The 24,181-nt window shown below is 40.5% G+C and overlaps 1 protein-coding gene across 1 annotated transcript; it reads right to left on the bottom strand.

The window, feature by feature from the left end:
- Positions 1 to 2,671: 2,671 nt before the first annotated feature.
- Positions 2,672 to 7,326, bottom strand: RIPPLY2 (ripply transcriptional repressor 2). Its single transcript, XM_047769146.1, has 3 exons — positions 6,883 to 7,326; positions 6,485 to 6,549; positions 2,672 to 2,819 (listed from the first exon to the last, which is right to left on the bottom strand). The coding sequence occupies exons 1-3, from the start codon at positions 7,324 to 7,326 to the stop codon at positions 2,672 to 2,674; spliced, it is 657 nt and encodes a 218-aa protein (XP_047625102.1).
- Positions 7,327 to 24,181: the final 16,855 nt, after the last annotated feature.

Consider the following 24,181-nt stretch of genomic DNA (forward strand, 5'->3'; position numbering starts at 1 on the left):
GGGCGCGGGGGGCAGAGCCAACAGGAGGCGGAGCCCGCAGTGGTGGCACAAGGGCAAAGTACGCATGCTCCATTAGTCCTGCACCCTGAATTTCAGCACCGCCGGGAGGTGACAGCTCTTCTCTGGAAAGATTAAAGAGTGAAGTTGTTCCTCAGCCTGGGTGCTGACTGAATCTGAGAATAAATTCTTAGAGACGCCTGTTAACTCAAAACACAAGTGTCTGTCCACTGTTAAAGAACTACCATCACACTACTTGGAATATGGAATAAAATAACACTTTTAAGTCATTTTGATTTCTCTGAAACCCTCCCCTCAGGCATTAGACTGTGCAGGAAAGAATCTTTAAGAGCTGAGATGTCAAAAGCAAACAAGACACTCCTATGAGGTGAACAGAATAAGTCACCATGTAAGAACTCTCGCTAATGAAGTAGAAGAAGTAAAGTTTCTTCTGCTCCATTCACCCATTCACAAGTTCTTCCTTTTCATCCTACTTCCTCTCTTCCCTGAAAGATAGAGGGAACTGTGGACTGATACAGCCCACTCCCAAATGTAGTGTTGAACAGCTAGCCACGTTAAAGAGTCATTATAGGCTTAGTTTGGATGTAATCCCTGCACTTAATAAATGAGCAGCCTTATACACGTTACCTTAGTATCTCAATGCCTCATTTTCCATCTGCATAATGGGCTTAGGTTTTAGTAAGAATTAAATGAGATATCAAATGTAAATTACCTAGTAGAGTGCCTGGCTAATTGTAGGCACTCAATAAATATAGCTGTGGCTCTTCATAATATTCCAACATATTTTTATCATTTTTAAAGGTTTATTATAGTTTATTTACAATGCTGTGATAATTTCTTTTGTACAATAAAGTGATTCAGTTATACACATACACATATCTATTCTTTTTCAGATTCTTTTCCCATATGGGTTATCAAATATTGGGTAGGTTTCCCTGTGCTATAGAGCAGTTCATACTATCCCGACATATTAATGACAGCGGCACAAAATACTGCGCCGGTAAACTCCAGTCCCTAATGCTCAGGGTCCAGATTGGTGATCTGGCGGGGGTTTTACGCATTTTGGGGAGAACACACACATCCTGAGTGTAGAATCAGTAGAAAGAGAAAGTTTTCAGAAGAAATATACTTCTAAGTAACTCTTTCCATCCTCCTGAGTTACTAACTTCCTGATTCTGAAACATAGTTTGAACTTGTTCTATTTCAATTGCCTTGTCCCTAAAGTGCCTATGAATCAATGCTTGTAGTATCTTTCCAGTTAGAAGGAAGAGTGTGAAATGTATGTTGCCCTTCAAGTAAAGGGCATTCCTTAGATAAACAACCATCACTGACCTTTACCTCTGCCCATATATTTGCAATGGAAATGCTTCTGTTTCAATTGCTTACAACTGAAACGATTGTGTTTAAGCTAAAACAACCTCATGACTACATTTACTAAGTTACATCTACCATGCAAAGTGCTTCTGTTTTCTTTCATTAAAAGATGATGTATTCTTCTATAAGTCTAGGTTTTTAAAAAAGCTAATCACCAAGAATTTATTTAACTTCCTATGAGAAAAGTTTTACATGAGACTATCAGGAGCGGGGGGCCCAAGAAATGGAAGGTGATGCTATGGAGAATGTTTCCTATCTGTCAAATTTCTTAGCTTTTCATGGAAATATACTATCCAATTCTGGACTTTTGGCTCCCTTTTTTAGACCCCATGTAAGTTATACCTACTTAAATACTTTGTTTTAATTCTGGGGATCCATCAATGTAAACCTATAAGTACTGCACACCCATGCCATTCTACTACTGGATTTAATGACAGCAAAAGTGTATTAAACTGAGAATTGATTCATTGCTCATTAAAATCCCTAAAATTTAATAGCCCCAATATTTATTCCCAATCAATTACAGACAGTGATTTACAACACTTTTCCCCATCTGCTAGTACATAATAATGTGTGATTGGTAACATTAGGTTTTCCTTATTATGTAATAAGATAATTTTCATCTGTAACTGCAACATCCAATGGAGATCAGTAGGAAATATTAGATGTTAGAAGATTCAGTCTTAAAAATTAACTATTGTCACTTTTTGAAAAGTTATACATAAATACTTTCAAAATTATAACTAGGAGTTCCTATTTTGGCTAAGAAGGTTATGAAGCTGACTAGTATCCATGAAGATATGGGTTCAATCCTTTGCATTGCTCAGTGGGTTAAGGATCCAGGCATTGCTGTGAGCTGTGGTGTAGGTCACAGAGGCAACTCAGATCCCACTGAGTTGCTGTGGTTTAGACCAGCAGCTGCAGCTCAGATTCGACCCCTAGCCTGGGAACTTCCATATGCTGCAGGTGTGGCCCTAAAAAAAAAAAGAAAAAAAACCTAAAGGTAAATTTGTAATTTGATGAAGAGATCTAAATTGTCTTTGTAAGCCATGAATATTTATAATACAATCAACGCATTTGTAAATAGAACTTACTTTTAAATTCCAACAATGAATTATACTGAAGGGATAAAAAAAGGCAAACTACCACAGTAATTACTACATACTTCAGTTTATTAATAATTTATATACAAATAAATTAGTTTAAAAGGATTATGATACATTTGTACACTAATTCAATTTGTACCTCTAAGCTCTGAATGTCATCAAAAGTAATCAGATTAATTTTCACAGATCAGCTCCTCAATTTCTTCTTCACTATCAGAATCTTCATAAAATGAAATTGTGGCTTGAATTGGAAAATTTTTCAGAAGAGCTTCTGCTTCTTGATACAAGTAATCATAACACTTTGATTTTGGCCAAAATAGTCTGAAAGAAGCAAATGACATAATATGCTTTATATACTCATGAAATGTTCAAATTTCAAAAACTCCACATAATTAACAATGGAGTTATGCATTTAGATAGAGAACTTAAAATGCTACTCTCACAGCTTTTTGGAGTCTAGTTGGCAAAGTATCAGTAACTGGTTAATTATTTTAAATCTTTATCCAAGCTGTAAATTGGATCAGACAAATTCACACTAAATCCTTCATGAGCATAAGATCAATATTTAGCTTACTCCAGGATCATAGATATATTTATTCTTACAAGATACAGAAGAAGGTTTGTCTTACAGTTTCCAAATTCCTTGGGGAAAAAAATGAATCCTACTGCCAACCTTAAAAATTGTGATGAGGAGTTCCCACTGTGGCAGAGCAGAAACAAACCCAACTAGTATCCATGAGGATGCAGGTTTGATCCATGGCCTGGCTCAGTGGGTTAAGGATCTGGCACTGCAAGCTGTGGCACAGGTCATAGATGCAGCTTGGATCTGGTGTGGCTTCGGCTGTGGCGTACGTAGGCTGGCAGCTGCAGCTCCCATTCGACCCCTAGACTGGGAACTTCCATATGCCACACCTGCAGCCCTTAAAATAAAAAAATTAATAATAAAATAAAAACAATTGTGATGTGAACCAAATTTATAAAGATAAAATATTATGCACCTTACACAAAGGCAGAAATTACTTAGTATCTTGCTTGAAAATCAGACTTAGCTCTTAGTTAGATATAGCCAATGCAAGTTTAGAAAAGTACAAAAAGCAACATTTTGAAAATGTTATCTCTGACCCCAACCTTGATTCCATCTCTCACCCCTTTCCCTAACCAACTAAATTTTGGAACACCATATTTTGATTCTGAGAATGAGCCTATACAAATAATTTGCATGTAAACGTGATTCCTTCAAATTTTCAAATTCCCGACAAATATTCATCTTGCCATCTGGTGTTCTATTATTTTTCATCCAAGGAAAATAAAAAAGGATAAGGCTGAATCACCAACCATACTACAGACATTTTAGTGTACAGTAAGTAGCCCCATGTTCTCATATAATAGATTAATTCTAATGCAGAGAAGGTTACATTATGATCAGTATACTCCATTTAAAAAGGCAAAAAGTAGGCAATGTAGCTTATAAATGTTTCTAGCCAAACATTTTTTTTTAAGTTTATAAATTTGGTGCCTAAATAAATCCAGTCATTCAATAATTTTTTAGTGATCTCTCAAGCCAAACATAATTCATAAGTCAAAGATGCATAGATCATGCACCCTATCCTCAAAAAGACAATTTTACTCAATTGAAAAATCAACAACACAAGGAATTCCTGTCAAGGAGATCTGTCAAGAAGCTCAGGGGAAAGAAATTCGACTAGAAACCCTGAGGTTGTGGAGTCAATCCCTAGCCTCGCTCAGTGGGTTGGGGATCCGGCAAGGGTTGCTGTGAGCTGTGGTGTAGTTCGCAGACACAGCTCGGATCTGGCATTGCTCTGGCATAGGCCGGCAGATACAGCTCCGACTGGACCCCTAGCCTGGGAACCTCCATGTGCTCCGGGTGTGGCCCTAAACAAAAGGACAAAAGATTAAAAAAAAAAAGATCAACAACACAAAATGCTACTCAAGGTAGGACTTAATAAACTTAAGAGAAATACAAAGATATTGCTACAGTAGTTCAGAGAAAAGAAATAAATTCCTTATATAAGAAACAACTAATTTCCTAATGTGTAATTAAAACTGCCAAACCCAGAGAATGTTGTTTAATTGTTCTCACACTCTCTCTCCCCAGAATCTCTCACTGGCTATTTTTCTTCCATGGATTTCATACTTTCTTCAATTCTTGCCTGTTCTGAATGATTTTTCCCAGTAACCTTTGTGGACCTCTTTTCCTCTGTATATAGGTTGGATGCTGACCTTCGCTGGTTATGTTTTATCAAGAGTGATCATCTTCCCTCTCTCACTCCCCCAGGTGACCTGACCCACTGCCATGATTTCCCCAACTGTTCAAAGCCTCGAAGTCTGCTTGTATTTCTACTTAAGAACTTGATTCTGGACCTCTGACCTGTTGATGTAGCTTTCTACTGAACATATCTATTTGGAGGTTCTATAGGCACATTAAAATATGACAAGTGGAAAATTTGACTCATTATCTCATTCCTGAGATCTGTTTTAAGCCCTAATTTCCATTCTGTTAGTATAGCATGCAGCCAGGAACTTGGGAGTCATTCTGCCTTTTTACCTCTTCTTTAGATATCGTATCCAATACATTAGAAGCAGAATCTACTTTGTCACCTAATATCCCCCAAAATTCACCCAGTCCCATCCCCACTTCCAATGCCTTAGAATGTTCTTTATCATTTCTTGCCCGAATTGCAATAACTTTCAATTTCACTTTTGGTGTTCTAACCAAGCCTATATGCCATTTCCTTAGTGATTCTTCTGAAACATAAATCTGATCACACTACTCTTCTGATTAAAGTGCTTTGAGCAAACCCCACCACCACCTACAGAATAAAGTCCCTGAGTTCCCAATGCCACATACAGGATCAGGACAAAACTTTGTATATTACCTGGCCTCTGCCTTCCATGCTAGAATGACCACAGGTTCATACATCCAAATTCCACTTCCTTGATGATCCCAGAAGGCACTGTGCTGTTTTCTGTTTCTATGCTATATCTATGCTATATCTTCTGCCTCAGTTTCCCCTACCTACCACCCATCTGGCCAACTTCAAGACAGCCAGATGATCCCACCTATGCTACACAATTCCCTGACCCTTCCCTGACCCTTCCCCACTCCCTCCCGCAGAGTTAAGCACTTCATGCCCTGTGCATACTTGTAAAACTGACCAAGCTAAACTATTACAACACTTCCTAGAGGCTGTAATTATTTTTTTCTGTGTCCTTCGCTTGTGCTAGCAAAGGGGAGGAAAGTAATCAAGATGTATTGATTAGTATGTGCTATTATAATCACATACACATTATACAAACATTATATAGTTCTTCACCTAACAGCTCCCTGAAGCAGGGAAACTGCAGAATTAACTTTTACTTGGTGAAAAGCTACAAAGAATCTTGCAGAAAGGTTGACTTCCTGTGGCTAGGAACAGTAAACTACTCCTCACTGTTAAGTCAAATAACTTTTGATCCCCTGTATGACCATTAGTGTCTTTAGGATTTTCATCATATTTCCATGTTCTCTTACAGGTCAAGCTCGATTTGTTTGATTTCCTGTAAACTGCGACTGTGAACATCATTCTTCCTTCTGATTTGCAAGAGAATAAGAATATTTGCATTCAACCTGGCGTGAAGTCGATTTCACTCAAACCCTTTGGCTTAAAAGGAAATTGTTTTGCAGGCACCAGGTGTCACCGTTCTACTTTTATTAACACTATCCACTTTCCCTCTTCATAATATATTCTATAAGCGTTTGCTGAGTGTTCACTGATTAAACAGTTCTCTTAGGTGGGAGCATGAGCGTCTACATTTTTCAGTTCTATGAATAAAGGACCTCTGGGACTAGGAAGATAAAGAAACCTTAAGACAGATTTTCCAAGAGAGAAAAACCTCAGGACCAGCTGCTGGGGAGGGCTGTAGGAGGCCCCCATTCTTCCCTGGGGCTGTGGGAGCAGAGACTTTCCGTGAGGCCAGTCACTTACCTGACTGGGTGTCTGTACCTGGAAAGCTTTCCTGAGGCGTCCCTTATTCCGGGGCCATCGGGCATCTGGGGGTGTAAGAAAACGAATCTCAGTTATCACTAAGCTTCTTCGAAAAAACTGCCAACCCCGGGCGACCAAGCGTTCCTCGCATCTGCAGTAAATGTGACCCGGGAGCTCTCAGTAAGAGTAGCTTTGCTCCGGGCCCTCTCCCTGCGTCCCACTAGTTCTGGAGGACGCCCCCGCCGCATGAGCACCGACAGGGCCCGGGGTATGGCCACCGGCAGACGCGATCTTAAGCGAGGGGCAGGCCAGGCACTGTCTCCCAGGGGCCGGCGTCCCCGTCCTGGTCGATCAACCACGCCTTGGGAGGCGCGGCCCGACACGCGCTATTCACTCACCGCCTCCGTGGTGCGGTGCGGCGCCTCCTCCTCCTTTTCGCCTTGGTCTTCAACCCATGGTCTCCAGAAGCCTGCGGATCTGCGAGGTGGGGAGCACAAGGTGCGCAGAGGAGACGTGAAAGCAGAACCCTTAGAACAGACAGCAGCTGAGCTGGGGCTAGGAGGATGTCGGGAGCGGAGTGCCGGGAGGAGGAGCTGGGGAGGCGCGAGCGGTAGGGATGGAGCGGGGGAGGCGCAGGGCGGGGCCGAGGTGCGGTACCCGGAGTCCGCTCTCCTGCTCAGCATCCGGCCTTCGGGAGAGGTGGGCAGCAGGCGGCTACGGCCGCGAACGTACTGGACTGCGGGGCTCTCTGTGCGCTCGGCGGTCTCCATCCGCAGGCTGGGCCCGGGGACCCAGCAAACCGGAGCCCGAGGAGTCTTATATACCCCAGCGGCCCGCCACATCTTTACACACTCAATCCCTCTCCGCCCTTTTCTCCCCTGCCGGCCGCATAAACAAAACGGCTGCGCGTGAAGGCGCAGCCGCCCAAACCCCGGGGGCGAAACGCGTGCAACGCCCAAATGGCCCGGGGAGAGGTTTTGTCAAGCTAGTGTTAAACGCTCTTTGACACAAGGCTGCAGGAGTCGGGGGTGGGGGCAACTTTTGCGCTGAGCAGCCAATTTTGAAGTGAGGAGGCTAAGAGGGCTTAAACTTAAGCGATTCTACACGTTTTGTGTATTCCTGCAAAAAGGGCCAAGTGGCAGGTCATTACTTGACTGGTCCTATTAAAGGCCAGTGGGCAAATGCAACTGGTCCTGGACTCCTTAAGAAAGGAATATTGGGGTTTTGGTTGTTTGTTTCTTAATGTATTGATAGTCTAGGTTCCTTCATCTGCCTGCTATTATTCGAAGATAAAAGATTTACAGGAGTTAAATTGTGAGAGACTGAATATTCCAGCCTCAAGGGCCAGAGACTGGAGTCCTAAGATTTGTCATAGAGCTCTACCTTGTCTTCTCATGTCTATGAGATGTCCCCTAACATTTTATCCGTGCTCTCCGAAGATGTCTTGAATTTCATCTACACAATACTGTCACTCTTGGCATTTTGACACTCAGTGATCATTAGAAAGTTCTTTTGTGGTTGTTGGATGTATGTAGAATAATAATGAAATCTTTTAAAGTTACAATGTGAGACACGTTGTCAGCCTTTCTTGGTTTCTCTTATTTATTTTACCCCTTACTTACCCAGAGGTCCATTAAACTTCTCAAGAGGCTTACAGTCATTGCCATGGTTGGCCATCACAGTGGCCATATAAGCAAAGGTTTTTAAAATTTGCCATTTCAAAAACAAAAGCCCATTTTAAGCAAAGAGGTGATATGAGAGAGAATCGATGTCTGTTTGTCACAACCAGGAAAGCCTTCTTAAAGTAAAAGAAACCTAAATTGGAGGAAACCTAAATAGAAGGATCAGTCGAGAGACAGTGTAGTCTGTGTGTGCGTGGTACAGGAGTGGGAAACAGAACAATGCTTCTAGAGGTTAGGTTTTGTTGGAGCAGAGATGTGGCTGAGGAGAGAGAAAAGGCTTTAAGCATCTAACATACCATGATAAAGCATTTCAGCTTTATTTTGTAAGCACTGGTGAGAGATTTTAAGCCCGAGAGTGGAATAATCCAACTTTTTGTTTTATAAAAATCATCTGAGAATTCCCTGATGGTGCAGTATGTTAAGGATCCAGCATTGTCACCATTTTGGCTCTGGTTACAGCTGTGGCCCTGGTGGGTTTGATTCCTGATCCTGGACTTCCACATGCCAGGAGGGTAGCCAAAAAGAAAATAATAGATAAAATAAAAATAAAAATCTCTGGCAGCCATATGGCAGGTGGTTTTAGGGAAGCCTGATACTGAAGACAAGGAAATTTACAAACTCACTGCAATAGTTCAGGCAAGAGATAAGAAGAAGATGTATATTAAGGATGAATATGGAAGAATATATTTGAGGAATACTTAGAATCTACAGAACTACCTGAATCGGAAACTGTGGGTAGACGTGAAAGTGATGTCTAGATATGCTTCTAGGTGTGTCTAGCCTGCTTTAGTGAGTAGATGTTGATGGCTCAAACAAAGACAAAGAAAATGGAATATAGGAGGAAGGATAGGTGAGATGCTTTTATGTTCTTTCAATATGTTAATAGGGCTTAAGAAAAAAGACAATAAATTGGGTTTTGGATCTTGAATCAGTCAGGTTGGGCTGGGCTAGACAGCAGTATCAAATAACTCCAAACTTTCCACAGGCTTAAAACAATAGAGATTTATTTATCATTCAAGTCATGTATTCATTTGTTTGGTGGAAGACCTTCTTACATCATGCTCACTTAAGGATAACATGTTATGGGAGTTCCTGCTGTGGCACAGTGAATTAAAAATCCACATTGCAGTGGCTGTGGCATAGGTCACAGCTATAGCTCAGATTCAATCCCTGGCCCGAGAGCCTCCATATGTCCCAGTTATGGAGCCTCTTTCCTCTGGAACATTGCCAGTTGTCATAACCTAGAGAAGGAAATAAAATTGATAGATTTTTCAGAAGGCTTAGGAATATATACATTGAGAAAATATCCAGAGGACAACAAGAAATATGAGATCTTAAGTTTAGTAGAGAGTTTAGGACTAAATATTTAAATGTGGGAAACACACACATACACACAAGAGGTAGAAATTAAAACAATAGGAATTGAAAGGTTTTCCCATGGAAATTTTGTAAGCTTGAGAACAGGACCAAGGACAGAGCTCTGAAAAGCAGCATTTGATTGTAAAATGAGAGGGAAAGCAATAAATAAAATAAAACAAAAGCAAAACAAACAAACAAAAAAAACCCTCACTGTAAAAGACTGGTGAAGGTGGTAGAAGGTGCATTTGTAGCACAGGGGTGGTGAAAATGTGGCATGACAGAATTTCAACAAGGAAGGAAAGGTCCAAGATATTAAGTGCTACCAAGGGGTCAAACAAGATAAGGATACATGTTAATTGAAATTGGCAATTAAGGGGTTATAAGTGACTTTGAAACAACATTTTAAGTGTATGTATATAGGACTTCCAATCAAGTCGAGCTTTACGAGGTGAAGAAATAAAAACAGTGGTATGATGCTGCCATTTTACAGGAAAAAAAGAGAAGGAAAATGCTGGGTCGGTAGAGGGGTTTGGTTTTAGTGTGTAAGAAATAGGAAAATGTTTATAAAAGGAAGAGAGGAAGCAGAGGAGGAGAAGCCACTAGAGAGAGGTCACTGGACAATGGCTCACGGTCCTGTAGGGGGTGGGAAGGAAGCAATGAGATGAATAGATCTGGGGAGGACTCTTTCTCATGTGACTGGAGAGTGTGCCTCAGCAGTGACAGTAATCCAGGTCCGGCATCACTCGACAAATAAGTTTAATCAAGAAGACTAACCTGGTGTGGAGAAGATGGGTGTATTGTGATGATAAGACATAAATCCAAGAGAATATCAGTTGTCTCAAAATTGTGAAAGAAAAAAAAAAAGAATGTATTCCCAGAAGAAAAAAAAAAAGGGAGAATCAGTTACTAAAAATAGGGCAAGATATATATTTGATCAAATTTAGGTAAACTGAGAAAGAGAAATGTGGATTATTAGAGCTAGAAGATCCTAAATCCTCCATTTATACGTTTATTCCAATTATGCTGCCTATTTATGCAGATGTTGAAGCCAATTTCCAGTGTGACAAAGGCCAATCAATACTCTTATTACAATTTAAGTTTATTTTAGAAGTCCATATGAGATCATGGGTACATTTAAATTATGTGCTTTTTATTTATTTACTTTTTTTATTTTTTGCCATGCCTGCAGCATATGGAAGTTCCTGGGCCAGGGATTGAATCAGAGTCACAGCTGCAACCGACGCCATAGCTACAGCAATTCGGGATCCTTAACCAACTTCACGGGCCAGGAATCAAAACCATGCAGCCAGAGACAACACCGATCCATAATCCACTGTGCTACAGTGGGAACATTCAAATGATGTGCTTTTAAAATTGAGGTATAATTTATAACTATAATATAATTTGACATAAATTTCAGATGTGCAACATAATGATTGAACATATGTATATATTGGTGAAATGATCATCACAATAAATCTAGTTAATGTCCATCACCACATGTAATTACACATTTTTTCTTGGGATGAGAACCTTTAAGATTTATTCTCTTTGCAACTTTCGAATATATAATACAGTATTATTAACCGGCTATACGTTATATTCCCAGGACTTATTTATTTTATAGCTAGAAGCCTTTTAACCACCTTTACCCGTTTCATCCCACCTCCCCACCCCCACCTCTGGCAACCACCAATCTGTTCTCTGTATCTATCAGTTTGGTGTTTTTTGTTTTTGTCTTTGGGGTTTCTTCCAGATACCACATATGAGATTATACAGTACTTGTCTTTCTGTCTCTAATTTATTTCACTTAGCATAATGCCCTCAAGATCAATTTGTGTTGTTGCAAATGGCAGGATTTCCTTCATTTTTATGGCTGTTCATTGGGAGGGTTTTTTTTTTTTTTTCTTTTTATGGCTGTACCCACAGTATATGGAAGTTTCTGTGCCAGGAGTTAAATCCAGGCCACAGCTGTGACCTAAGCCACAGCTGCTTCAGCAATGCCAGATCCTTTAACCCACTGCACCAGGCTGGGCTTCTTCTTTTTTTTTTTGTCTTTTTGCCTTTTCTAAGGCCGCTCCTGCGGTATATGGAGGTTTCCAGTCTAGGGGTCTAATCGGAGCCGAGCCGTAGCCACTGGCCTACACCAGAGCCACAGCAACGCAGGATCTGAGCCACGTCTGCAACCTACACCACAGCTCACGTCAACGCCGGGTCCTTAACCCACTGAGCAAGACCAGGGATCGACTCCACAACCTCATGGTTCCTAGTCGGATTCATTAACCACGACACCACAGTGGGAACTCCCAGGCTGGGCTTCTTAATCCACTGCACCATGGTGGGAACTCCTATTTGAAGGTTTTTTTTTTTTTCTGAATTACTGATTCATCCTCTTTACTAGCAGTTCATCTACTCGGATTTTCTATTTCTTAATGATTCACTCTTGGTAGGTTGTATGTTTCTAGGAAATTATCCATTCCTAAAATATGTGCTTTATATAACATATCAATAATGCTTTCCATAACACATCAGGGAGGATTAGTATTAGGATTAAAAGTATAAAAACCTTAGTTTCTTCAATGAGTATTTATTGAACACTTGCCGTGTACCAGGCACTGTTCTAGGAGCTTGGGACATGTCAGTGAACAAAACAGACAAAACTCCCTACCTTCATGGAGCTTACTTTCTAACAGACATCTAAACCACCAGCTTTTTTTTTTAAGTATCACTTTTTACTTTATTTTTTTAAATTTTTTATTATAGTTGATTTTCAATGTTCTGTCAATTTTTTCTGACCCTATTCTATATATATATATATACACATACATACACACACATACACATACATACATATATGTATATACATTCTGATCCAACTATATATATATATACACGTATATGTATATACAAAAGAATATATATTCTTTTTCATATATATATAAAAGAATATATATATATTCTTTTTCTCACATCATCCTCCATTGTGTTTCATCATGAGTGGCTAGGTATAGTTCCTTGTGCTATACAGCAGGATCTCATTGCTTATCCACTCCAAATTTGATAGTTTCACATACTAACCCCAAACTCCCAGTCCATCCCACTCCCTCCTCCTCCCCTTTGGCAACCACAAGTCTGTTCTTCATGTCCTTGAGTGTTTCTTTTCTCTAAATAGGTTCATTTGTGCCATATATTAGATTCCACATATGTGATATTGTATGGTATTTGTCTTTCTCTTCTAAGCCACCTGCTTTTATATTTTACTAAAATAAAGTATTTTAAATTCACCTTAAACATGGGACATGTGTACCCAATATGCTTTTTTCCTTTAATCTTTGGATTTTTGAATGACTATTAAGACGAAAAAAAGGAAACATGTCCTGGAGTGAGGGTCCCTGAGGAGGAAGACCAGAAAAAATTGAGACCACATAAAAACAATGTAAAAGGGCTTCTATCTCTTCCAGAAAATAATAACCCATTAAAAGAAAAATTGTAGTTTGAACTCGGTTCCCATTCAGAATGTCACCTGCTGTGTGCCTGCTCTTTTTGGGTCTGACTTATTCTCCACTTAGAGGCTGAAGTGAGAAGCATCTCTGTGAAGGATGAGGGGAAGATGGTGACTCACAGCTGCGGTTGCCACCATGTGGCTCCTGAATGAGGCTGATTTTGCTTATGCAAGAGCAAGGCCAGTCTCAGTTCCTACATATCCCCTCTTATCCATGATTTCATAAATGTTATTTTTTTAACTGTAATCTCTACCTACTTAGCTAGACTCCTTTTCAAAAAGTTGTACATACAAAATGTGCTCCTCTCTGGAAAATTGGTGTCAGAAAGCCAACAGAATCAAACTTATTAACATTTTGGGTATTATATTTCAATGGGTATTATATTTCTGTCTTCACACAGAAAAGTTGTGAAAAAGGTGGTATAAAACCACGTAATAAAATAAAATAATATAATAATAATAATAAATATAATAAAAATAAAATAAAAACCACATAATAAAATTAAAGGTGGTGCATAATACATACGAGGGATCTTGTGAAGAGATGTTAAGGTTCTAAAACTGGATTGTAGTGATGGTTGTACAATGCTGTAATTTACAAAATATCATTAACCTGCACAGTTAAAGTATGCAGAAATGTATGGTGGGAGAATTTTACGGTGTACAAGAAGTATAGCTCAATTTAAAAACTTTAGGAGTTCCCGTCGTGGCGCAGTGGTTAACGAATCCGACTAGGAACCATGAGGTTGCGGGTTCGGTCCCTGCCCTTGCTCAGTGGGTTAACGATCTGGCGTTGCCGTGAGCTGTGGTGTAGGTTGCAGACGCGGCTCGGATCGCTCGTTGCTGTGGCTCTGGCGTAGGCCGGTGGCTACAGCTCCGATTCAACCCCTAGCCTGGGAACCTCCATATGCCGCGGGAGCGGCCCAAGAAATAGCAACAACAACAACAACAACAATAACAACAACAACAAAAGACAAAAAAAAAAAAAAAAAAAACTTTAAATATGACCTTGAAGGATGGATACCTGACCAGACTCAGTCTAGGTTTGAAGAACTAAATACCATATCCAGAATCAAGCCTGTTTTCAATGTTTCCAATTTGCAGGTTTTTCAAAACATGGATCTTTGGTAGAAAAGGTGATGGTTATAATGTCTATGATAACTTTAGAGTTTTTTTAAAGCAGACATTGTATTCACTGGTCTCTGGACAGTTTTAGGTAGTTTTCCTGCAGTGCTATCTCCCTGAGGCTCCACGTGAATGTTCTGGTCCACAGTGATCAGAGCAAGTTCTTTAGAAAATGCTGTATTGAACCTGCAGTAAAGACTTCAACTTCCAACGCATTGAATGCAGTGATAAACCATCTGCCAGGCCTTTGTCAGCAAAGTCTCTGCTACTGCTGATTTGCCAGAACCCAGGACTTCACACTGAAGCCAATGTAAAAGAGCATTTGAATTACTTGAACTTGAGATTGAACCAAAGACCAAGCCAGTGTAGTCAAGTAACTAGGGATTAAATTTTGCATTATTAAAAAGTTAGAAGTTCTCTTGTGACTCAGCAATTTACAGATCCAGCATTGTCACTATAACAGCTTGTGTCGCTGCTGTGGCACGGATTCAATCCCCGGCCCAGGAATTTCTGCATGCCTTGGATGCAGCCAAAAAAGAAAAAAGAAAGAAAGAAAGTTAGGCATGGGGAATGTGTTCTAAACTTAACAGTAAGCTAAAATACTCCTGTCCCCCATTACAGTTGGATTGGCCCTTCTCTGGTCAACATATGATGCCAATAAAATCTTGTTTGAGATGGTTGGCTTAACATAAGCCTTTTGCGGTCTGAGGATCAGATTCTTAGTGAAAGGTGGCGTTTCCAAACTTTTGGCATTTGAGAACCTGCCTGGGTTTAAGATAAAGATAACAGTTGTGGTAAAAACTAAGAACTGAGCAGAGTGAGCGTGTGTTGTTTTAAACCGGGAAGGCGCTCACAGATGGCACAGAGGGAGATTTAGCAAGTCTGTGCGAATCACACTCATACATGGGAATAGCTCCATTGAAAACAGCCAGATTCCATTGCATCCCTCCAGTAACTTTCTTACTTCATTAATAGCAATAAAGTATAATATTTAATGGCCTAAAATATTCCATGCTTTAAGCTATAGTTACAGTTGGATGTATATTTTTAAAACTATAATGAGAGTTGGTGAGAGATGGTTCCCATTCAAAGTATATTAAGGATACAGAATATATGCTAAAGTTTAGATTTAGACAAATAAAGTATTGTGAGTTCTTGATGGCCTCACCTCTCGACATTTCTAAACTTTTGTGTTGGCCCCAAAGAGGTTAATTTCTCATCCGTAATAAATTATGTAAAGTAAAAATATAATATATAAAAAAGTATCCCTTTGACATAAAAAGAGATTGAGTCGTCCCATTATAAAACTATGTTTTACAACCTTTTTCTACACTGACACCTTATGTTAAATATTCATTAACTATACAATTTTAATATCCTGTATTATTAAATACCAATGGCCACAATATGATACACACCAATATTTAGTGTTACATTTTTTTTCAGAATGTAACATGAAATAAAGAGATGACTCATGAAAGAAAACTAGATTCAATGAACTGTTATTGATCAGCCACTATGTGCCTGGCACTGTATTAAGCTTTGAGCACACACTGTAAAATAAGGCCAACATGTTTTCCAGCTCTCATAGTGCTTATATTCTAGTTGAGAAACAGCAAATAAACAAATGCATGAAAAAATAATTACAGATTTGCAAGAGTGCTGTTAATGGAAGTAGAAGAATGATTTAATATCAAGTAAGTGGACGAGGCCTCTTTTAAATAGGGTGGTCAGGGGAGGCTTCTGAAGAGATGACTAAGCTGAGTTTGAAGGAAGAATAACAGAGGTCTGTTTCCTAAATGATCTAGAAATCATTCTTGCTCTAGCCAAACCATACACAGTCATAGTAGAAAATACCTACCTGCTCTGGTTGGCTCATGCTATTAGTAGGAGACCAGATAGCTGGTGTGTGGGTTGTTCTAGAAGAGGAAAGACATATTGAATAGTATTTTTCTGTATTTGTTTCTCACTTTTATTAATTACTTAAAGAATTACATCGATTATATAATGAAATTCCTATTCTTTAAATATATAAATGTTCCCAGTTAAACAGGGAGCCAAGTTTTAACTATAACTATTAAGTTTAAGAGGTGCAATAATTTAATGTGTCAGCCATGACACACACGTGCTTAAGGAAACAAAAATGTAGTTGTATTAAATTGAGTAGAGTTGACTTTTTGTTATTACTCAATGAATTATAGAAGAATACAAGCCAAGAATAAACTATCAATAAAAATTATAGAAAGTGAGATTTTGTATGTCTTTAATGCTGCTAGGCATTCATTAGGCACTCAGTGACTACTGACTTCCTTAAAAGAAGGAAAACAGGATGTGAGTTCCATACCTGGCTCAGTGGGTTAAGATCCAGCATTGCCCCAAGCTGCAGCATAGTTCAGAGATGCGGCCTAGACCCAACGTTGTTGTGGCTGTGGCATAGGCTGGCAGCTGCAGCTCCATTTCAGCTCCTAACCTGGGAACTTCCATATGCCATAGGTGCAGCCCTAAAAACAAAACAAAAAAAGTTAAAGCTGAGAAGTTTTTAAGATATACGTATCTTCAACCAACCGAATCTGGCTTATCTTTAAAAATTAATGAAAGCAAATTCAGGAGACTGAGAAGACATGAGCTCAGAATTAATTGAGAAATGGTTTACCTGGTAGTCAGTAGTGTTCTCCAGTAATTCTGGGATGCTCTTCCTGGGTACAGGTAGGGTGCACTGCTTGCCTATCCCTGGAAGTCAGGTGTGGCCTTGTGATATATGAGGGGAAGGGATATGTCTCATTACTGAATGGAAACCTTAAGAACCAATGGGCTTTCCCCCTTGTTAGGATGAAGGAGATTCCATTCGTCTGAGTAAGGATGATATGGAGCAGGACCTCATACTGACCAGAAGTAAACTTTTGTGGTTTTAAACTAGTGAGATTTTTTTCCTGTGATGTAATAGCCTTTGCCACCTGATTCACTTGACCTTTTGATCCATTAATGAAGAATGCCATGGATGCCAACAGTATAATCATAAAATTATGTATAATTTTAACAAGCTGGAAGAACAGATAAGGATTATATGGCTTTTGACCAAAGGTTCATAGGGGAAAAAATACTTAATGTGACCTTTGAAGCAAATTATAATAAAACGATGCCAAATTGGGATGAATTTCTAATGTTGTAGGAGACATTTTAGAGTAGTTTTTATTAAAGGAATCTTCACTTATTCTAAAAATATTCATCTACCAAAGCCATGAAAAGACTCTGCTAGACTCTAGAGAGATACGTAAGTGGGAGCCACCCTCAAGGAATGAACCACTCCTGAAAACTTCATAGAAATTATGAGTCTAAGTCAGACTTTAGCCCCTTATTTTTTAAAAATAATGCCATTTGTCTTCTGATACATAATATAATCTCAAACTATCAGTGACTTAAACAAAATTGAAGTTTATTTTTCTCTCATACAAAATTCTTTACCAAGTAGATGATCCAACGGTGGTATGAGAACTCTTTTCAATCAGAGACCCACACTGTTTCCTGCTGTCTCTGTTCTACCATCCTCAGGGAATGGACCTTACCTCTGTTTCCCAAGATAGCTGCTAGAGATCCAGGTATCACATTCTACGCTGCAGATAATGTCATGGTAGAAAAGACAAAGAACAAAAGTAAAAGGGCCCATGACTGATGTCTTTTAAGGAAGTGCCTTAGAAATCACCACATAACTTTTTAGTCTCTTTGATCAGAATTTTGCCACATAGCCACACCTAGCTGCAAGGAAAACTGACAAATAAAGCTTTATTATAAGCAACCCTATCCTACCTAAAAAATCACAGGATAGTAACCAAGGAAGAATGAATATTAAGGTGGTAACCACCATATTTGGCCGCACTGTTCTATAGCAGTTGCTACTTAAAACACCTGCAAGAAATTTTATTAGAAGAATAATTCATAAATTAGTTGATTCGTTCATACTTACAGATTCGGTGGGCTCTGGGAGTCCAGGGCTGTCATGCCTTTGATCATGGCACCGGTTATGGTGTCAAAGCAAGTTTTCTCTACCTTTGGAAAGGTGAGATGACAGGTTAAGTTGGTCTACTGGCATTACCCTTAATCACTGAATGAATAATTGTATTACCTCAAACTTAAGAAAAGGTTGCAAGGACCCTTTTATGCTTTTTATCCAGGTTCACCACTTGTTAAACATTTTCCCCCTCTTGGTTCATTGTTCTATCTATCTATTTCTATCTGTATCTACACCTCTATCTACATATTTTTTCTTAATTACTTGAGAGTAAGTGGCAGACATCATGCCCCGTCACCCCTAAATATTTTGGTATGAATATCCTCAAATAAAGGACAATTTCTTTAATTACCACACAACTCCAGAGACTGAGCTTTATAATCACTGTGTTATCAAGAATCCATGACCAGAGCTGAACACTGGAAGTACTCCCTTGAAGACTGCACAGCTGGGTCACTGGTCTACGAAGAGTTGATTTCCTTTCCTGGGCTGGGGTCTGTGGTCATAAACTAATCCTGTTTGCAGAACAGAGGATTACAGACTAGTCATGTCTGTAGACTCATGCTGTCTGCAGGGCAGAACAAGGCAGAACTCAGTCCTAGGAAGGCCTGAAGTTTTATTTCTTTTAGTTTTTTCTTTTTCTTTCTTTCTTTTTCTTTTCTTTCTTTTTTTTTTTTTTTTTAGGTCTGCACCCATGACATATGGAAGTTCCCAGGCTAGGGGTCGAATGAGAGCTACAGCTGCCAGCCTCTGCCACAGCCACAGCAACTCAGGATCTGAGCCATGTCTGTGAACTATACCACAGCCCAATGCAACACTGGATCCCTGACCCACTGAGCAAGGCCAGGGATCAAACTTGCACCCTCATGGATACTAGTCTGATTTGTTTCTGATGTGCTGCAATGGGAACTCCCTAAAGTTTTATTTCTAAGTCATAGTATATTAAAATAGACATCTAGAGGGGTTGCCGCTGTGGCACAGTGAGTTAAGGATCTGACTGCAGTAACTCGGGTCCATGCAGACCTAGAGGTTCCACCCCGGGCCTGCCAGGTGCAATGGGTTAAAGGGTCCAGCGTTGCTACAGCTGCAGCTTGATTCAATCCCTGGCCTGGGAACTTCCATATGTCATAGTTGTGGCCATAAAATAAAAAATAAAATAAAATAAAATGACACCTAGATGTTTAAAATTTGGGGACTTATATGGCAGCTGATTATTTACAGTCTATCTAAAGTTTTTAGAGTGTAAGATGCTTCTTTGTAACAGGTACATTCAACTCCCCCATCACCTCAGCACAGTGTCTCCTCATGCATACTTCATCTGTGCCTGTTGTTCTCAGACCGAAAATGTGTCAGGGTTGGACATATCCAGCCTCCAGCTGTGATGGAGCGGGGGTATTTGCCTGGTGCATGTGCTGGAGAAGTGGGGTCTTGCTGCTGCACATATGGACTTTCAACAAATTCTTCTGTGTTCAGCATCTCCTTACATTCTCATCCTCAAGGGTACCTGGTACCTCTGATTCTCAAGGCCTCCCAGGGCCCTGCAGCATGAATCAGCTTGTTTCTGGTGATTGCTTTCTTCACTGCTGGTTTTGGTGGCAGCTTTCTTCAGTCTGATGAGTCAGTTATTAGTCCTTCATTCACTCCCCTTCTCTTTGCCCTTCAGCATTTTTGTGTGTTTCTTTACCATCATTTTGAGTAGGGTTTCAGGAGAGAACAGAGATAAATGTGTGCCTTCAACCCCCAATCCCAGGTATATCTTTAATGATATTCTTCAAGGTAAGTGGGATTGAAACAGAACCAAGCACGATTTTTAGTCAGTATATATTCAGAAGCATATGCTCTTGTTCTGATAAGACTATTACTGACACGCTGCTGTATAAATGTGAATTTCTTAATGAATGTGAATTCTAACAAGATCGTTCCAGAACAAGATTGTTTCTGTAGACAATTTCATTCTACTTTAAAATGCTGTAATACACATAGTACATACTCAACTTTGAATCTGGTAGTTTGTAATACAAATTAGTGAAGGGTCACACCATGAGTTCACACTGCCTGTTTAGGGAAGGTGATCCTCCTGCTTCTGCAGCCCAGCCCTCTCATCTTCCGACTCCTTCAGTGATTCTTCTATCAGTCTGACTGTGGCTAACTTAAGGAAAAAGGAAGTTATTAGAAGCATACAAAGTATTCATAGACTCAAAGGGAAGCTGAAATTCAAGAGAGGGAGTGACAGGAACAATGAAACTCAGAGGGACCGATGTAGGAAGCAGGGACTATGGAACAGGGAACAGCCGAATGTTGCTGTTGAGTCCACCACTATGTAAGAATGATCTTTAACCTGACCCCCTTGCTGTACAGTGGGAAAATAAAAAAATTTAAATTAAGAAAAAACAAAAACATTTGCAGGGACAATTCAAATGATCAATAAAAATATATGGCAATTTTTTTGTCTTAAAAAAAAAAAGAATGATCTTCAAGGTGTTCCATCCTTTCCATTCTCTCTCAGGGTTCAAGGTGTACAGAGGGTCTCTGTCCAACCTAAGGACTATAACGGGATGATATCAAGTTGCTTACAACCATGGGACATTGAATTTGATCCTGCCAGGACCTCCCAGGGCATGTGCAGCCTGCTTCTCAGAGTCGTCCACTCACCCATGAGGTGAGCTTAGGTCAGGCACTGGACAGATCTGTACCCTTGGCTTTTAGCTTCTGGGAAATGGTAGATAAGAGCCAGGAATTCCTGCTCCTCTGTCCCCAAGATTCCCCACAAGAAATCAGGGTGGCAGCAGGAAGGGGGCTGTGTATCAGACACCTATTGGGCCCTGCCTCACATCCTCTGAGCCTTGATGCTGTTGGTGGCCGTGGCATTGACAGACTGCTGTGAGGGTTCCAATGGCTTCATGCTGATGGTGCCTTACCTTCTGCATGCTCTGAACTGCTGGCCTGGGACTGCTGTTCCAGGACCACAGGACACTGCTCAGCATGCTCTTAGGCACAGCCCTGAAGTCAGGAGGGTGCCTCAACTAGTGGATGATGGATAAATATTTCTCCTGGTCAAATTGTTCAGTAGACAGTTCTGAAACTGTCTACACACTCCCCAGCAGACACACCATGATGACTAAATTGGTCAAATATCCTTGAAATAATTTTTCCTTCTCCCCTGTTTTATATGTTCTGTTTCCTTACTCTGGCTCCCCAAGAACACTTGCTAAATAAACAGCTTGCACATAAGCCTGTATTTCAGGCTCTGCTCTGGGGGAAACCAGGCTAGGACAGAGGAAATGCTGAGGAGGCAAAACAAAGCCAGCTTCAGGGATTATATCCATGAACACAATGAGCAGCATTTACATAGGTTCTAGTCTCTCTAAAAAAATTTTTTTTAATGGCTGCACCCGTGGCATATGAAAGTTCCCAGGCCAGGGGTGGCATCCAAGCCACAGCTTCAGCAACCCTGGATACTTTAACCCACTATGCTGGGCCAGGGATCAAGCCTGCATCTCCACAGTAACCTGGGCCACTGAAGTCAGATTCTTAACCCACTGTGCCAGAGTGGGAACTCCAATTTGCTCTAATTTTCAATTTTAGAAAAATGATAGTATGGTATATCCAAGGTGTCAGTAACTGTAGCCCCATCTCAGAGGCCCCTTGGGTAAGATGGAACTTTCATGTACAGTTCAGTCTGCTTAGTGCAGGCTAGATCTCTCCACCACCCCACTCTCTTACTAGGGGTCCAGGATCTAACACGTCTTGGGTTCACAGGTAGCCTAGGTTTGAGTGAGGTGTAACCAGAGGACAATTGGAAGGAACCCATAAAAGTCTAATATGTTCTGCCTACTGTACACACACTGGGCCAGGTGCCTATGCCACTAAAGTGTTGTTCTCCTGGACACTGAAAGCAAATCAATGGATGTTTTGGTCACGGTATTGCTGCATTAACTGTTTACCCAGGTTTCAGTGGTTTAATATCATAAAAGTTTATTTCTTACTTTTGCAAAGTCCAATTCACATACTCCTCACCATGCAGCTTTCCAGATGGGTGCCCTCCAAGTTCTTTCTATCCTGTAGATTCACAAGGTGCAGTAAAAGAGAAAGAAGAATCAAGCACAGATGGAGTCTTATATTCCAAGCCTGGAAGTGGTACTCACTACTTCCATCCAATCCCATTGACCAGAACCCATCACTGGTCCTGCTTGGCTGCTGTAGCCTAGAGACTGCAGACTCCTCGTGGGCCCAGGAAGAAAATGAAATGACTCAGTGTGCTAAGGAGTGCTTCTGCCTCATTTGACAAGAGGTTCTTGCTTAGTGATCACTGGGCCATCATAGAAGAGGATCCCTCCTCAGGCTCATTCTCACAACACTGGGCTTCTCCCTTCTTGGGTCACTTACCCCCATTTAATTCCCAGGTTTCTGGGGGCCCAGCTGGTATTGCTCAGCTCTTGCTCTTCTTCGGTCCCTCATCTCCAAATCCTCTGTCTCTCTCCATGCTCCATGTCCCCTTACAGCAGACTTCAAAGACTTTTAAAATCCAGAGCCTAAATCAAAAGTGGCCAAACTAGTCAAATCCCTTTCTCCCAGGCTCAGTCTTTGAACCCTCCAGGGGGTAAGAAATAATTCTATTCCATTACTCTAATTCAGCAAAGAAAAAGTTGAAAAAGAACCATGCAGTCAAATTTGCATGTTCAGAGTGACTCAATATTTGCATTCTACTACAGCTATTTCAAAACCCCTTTTCTCCATCCACCTTGTCTGCTGCCCAGTTCGAGTCCTATCATCTCCCACCTGGACCTGCCCAGAGTCTTTGCATCTACCCTATAGGCATTGTTATCTTCTAACACAAAAATCTGACCAAGTCATTCCACAGTGTAGAAACATACAATAGTTATCCATAGTCTCATGGATATGCTTACACTCAACCACATGATACCTGTGGTGGGAAAAATAATGCGTCGTCCCACCCTGTAAACGTGTCCACTCCTAATCCCCAGAACCTGTGAATATGTTTTGGTAAAATATTTGCAGATGTGATTAAGGATCTTGAGATGGGAGATTATCATGGATTATTTGGATGGGCCTGAGGTGGTCACAAGCATTTTTATAAGAGGAAGGCAGAGGATACCAATAGGAGAAATGGTGATGGAGGCAAGAGGTTGAAGTGATAAGAACAAGGGGCTACAAGCCAAGAAAGGCAGGAATCTCTTAAAGCTGGAAGAGGCAATGAATGGATTCTCCCCTGGAGCCTCGAGAAGGAACCAGCCCTAAGACCTTGATTTTAGCCTCATAAGACTTACTTGGGACTTCTGGCATTCAGAATTGTAAGAGAATAAATGTGTTGTTTTGAGCCACTAAGTGTGTGGCAATGTGTTACAGCAGCAATAGGAAACTGCAACTCCCAAGGCCCTTTCCATCCTGGTTCCAGGCCACTTTTCCACCTTCATCTTCAGCCCCTCCCCCCTTTAACATCTCTAACCACAGTGGAAGAATCACTGTTGAAGATCTGAGTGCAAAACCTAGGGGCCCCAGGCCTCTCAGGAATGTCCCTCTGCTTCCAAAACTTACCTAACAATGGCAGGTTTATGTCCCCAAACAAATGTGTTGTGTGTGGGAGTGCTCTCTGCAAGAAATAATAGGCTCCAGACTCTGCTCTCCATGGCCTATCCACTCCAGAATATTAGATTTAATTTAAATTGAATTTGTTAACAGATTGAAGTTTAATTTTAAACCTAGAATGAATTTTATTAGGATACAGCTTCTTTAAATTCTTAACAATAGTTTCCTCATAAAACGAAATAGAGTACTACCTTGGAGAAATTCCTCACCTTGACCCGGTCCTTGTCCTAAACCACATTCCTGGCCCTCTCTTTACCATCAGCCTTGACAGTGGTACCTAGGCCTTTTGAATCCATAGCTAGGTGTAGATACTGATATCCCCTTTTCTACCCCAGACCTGAGAGAACTGGAGATAACGATGTCACAAGTAATATCTAAGAAATCTGTTTTCTTTCCTCCCTTTGCTGAAGATTTAG

Source organism: Phacochoerus africanus, chromosome 2, assembly GCF_016906955.1.
Source record: "Phacochoerus africanus isolate WHEZ1 chromosome 2, ROS_Pafr_v1, whole genome shotgun sequence".
Lineage (NCBI taxonomy): Eukaryota > Metazoa > Chordata > Mammalia > Artiodactyla > Suidae > Phacochoerus > Phacochoerus africanus.

Bases quoted from the DNA above. Each gene is read 5' to 3' on its own strand.
- RIPPLY2 (XM_047769146.1), bottom strand. From the start codon at position 7,326: ATGTGGCGGGCCGCTGGGGTATATAAGACTCCTCGGGCTCCGGTTTGC. The intron at 6,550-6,882 runs GTGAGTGAATAG...TTACACCCCCAG, and splicing joins CGCACCGCACCACGGAGGCG to ATGCCCGATGGCCCCGGAAT. The intron at 2,820-6,484 runs GTAAGTGACTGG...TGCTTCTTTCAG, and splicing joins AGGTACAGACACCCAGTCAG to ACTATTTTGGCCAAAATCAA.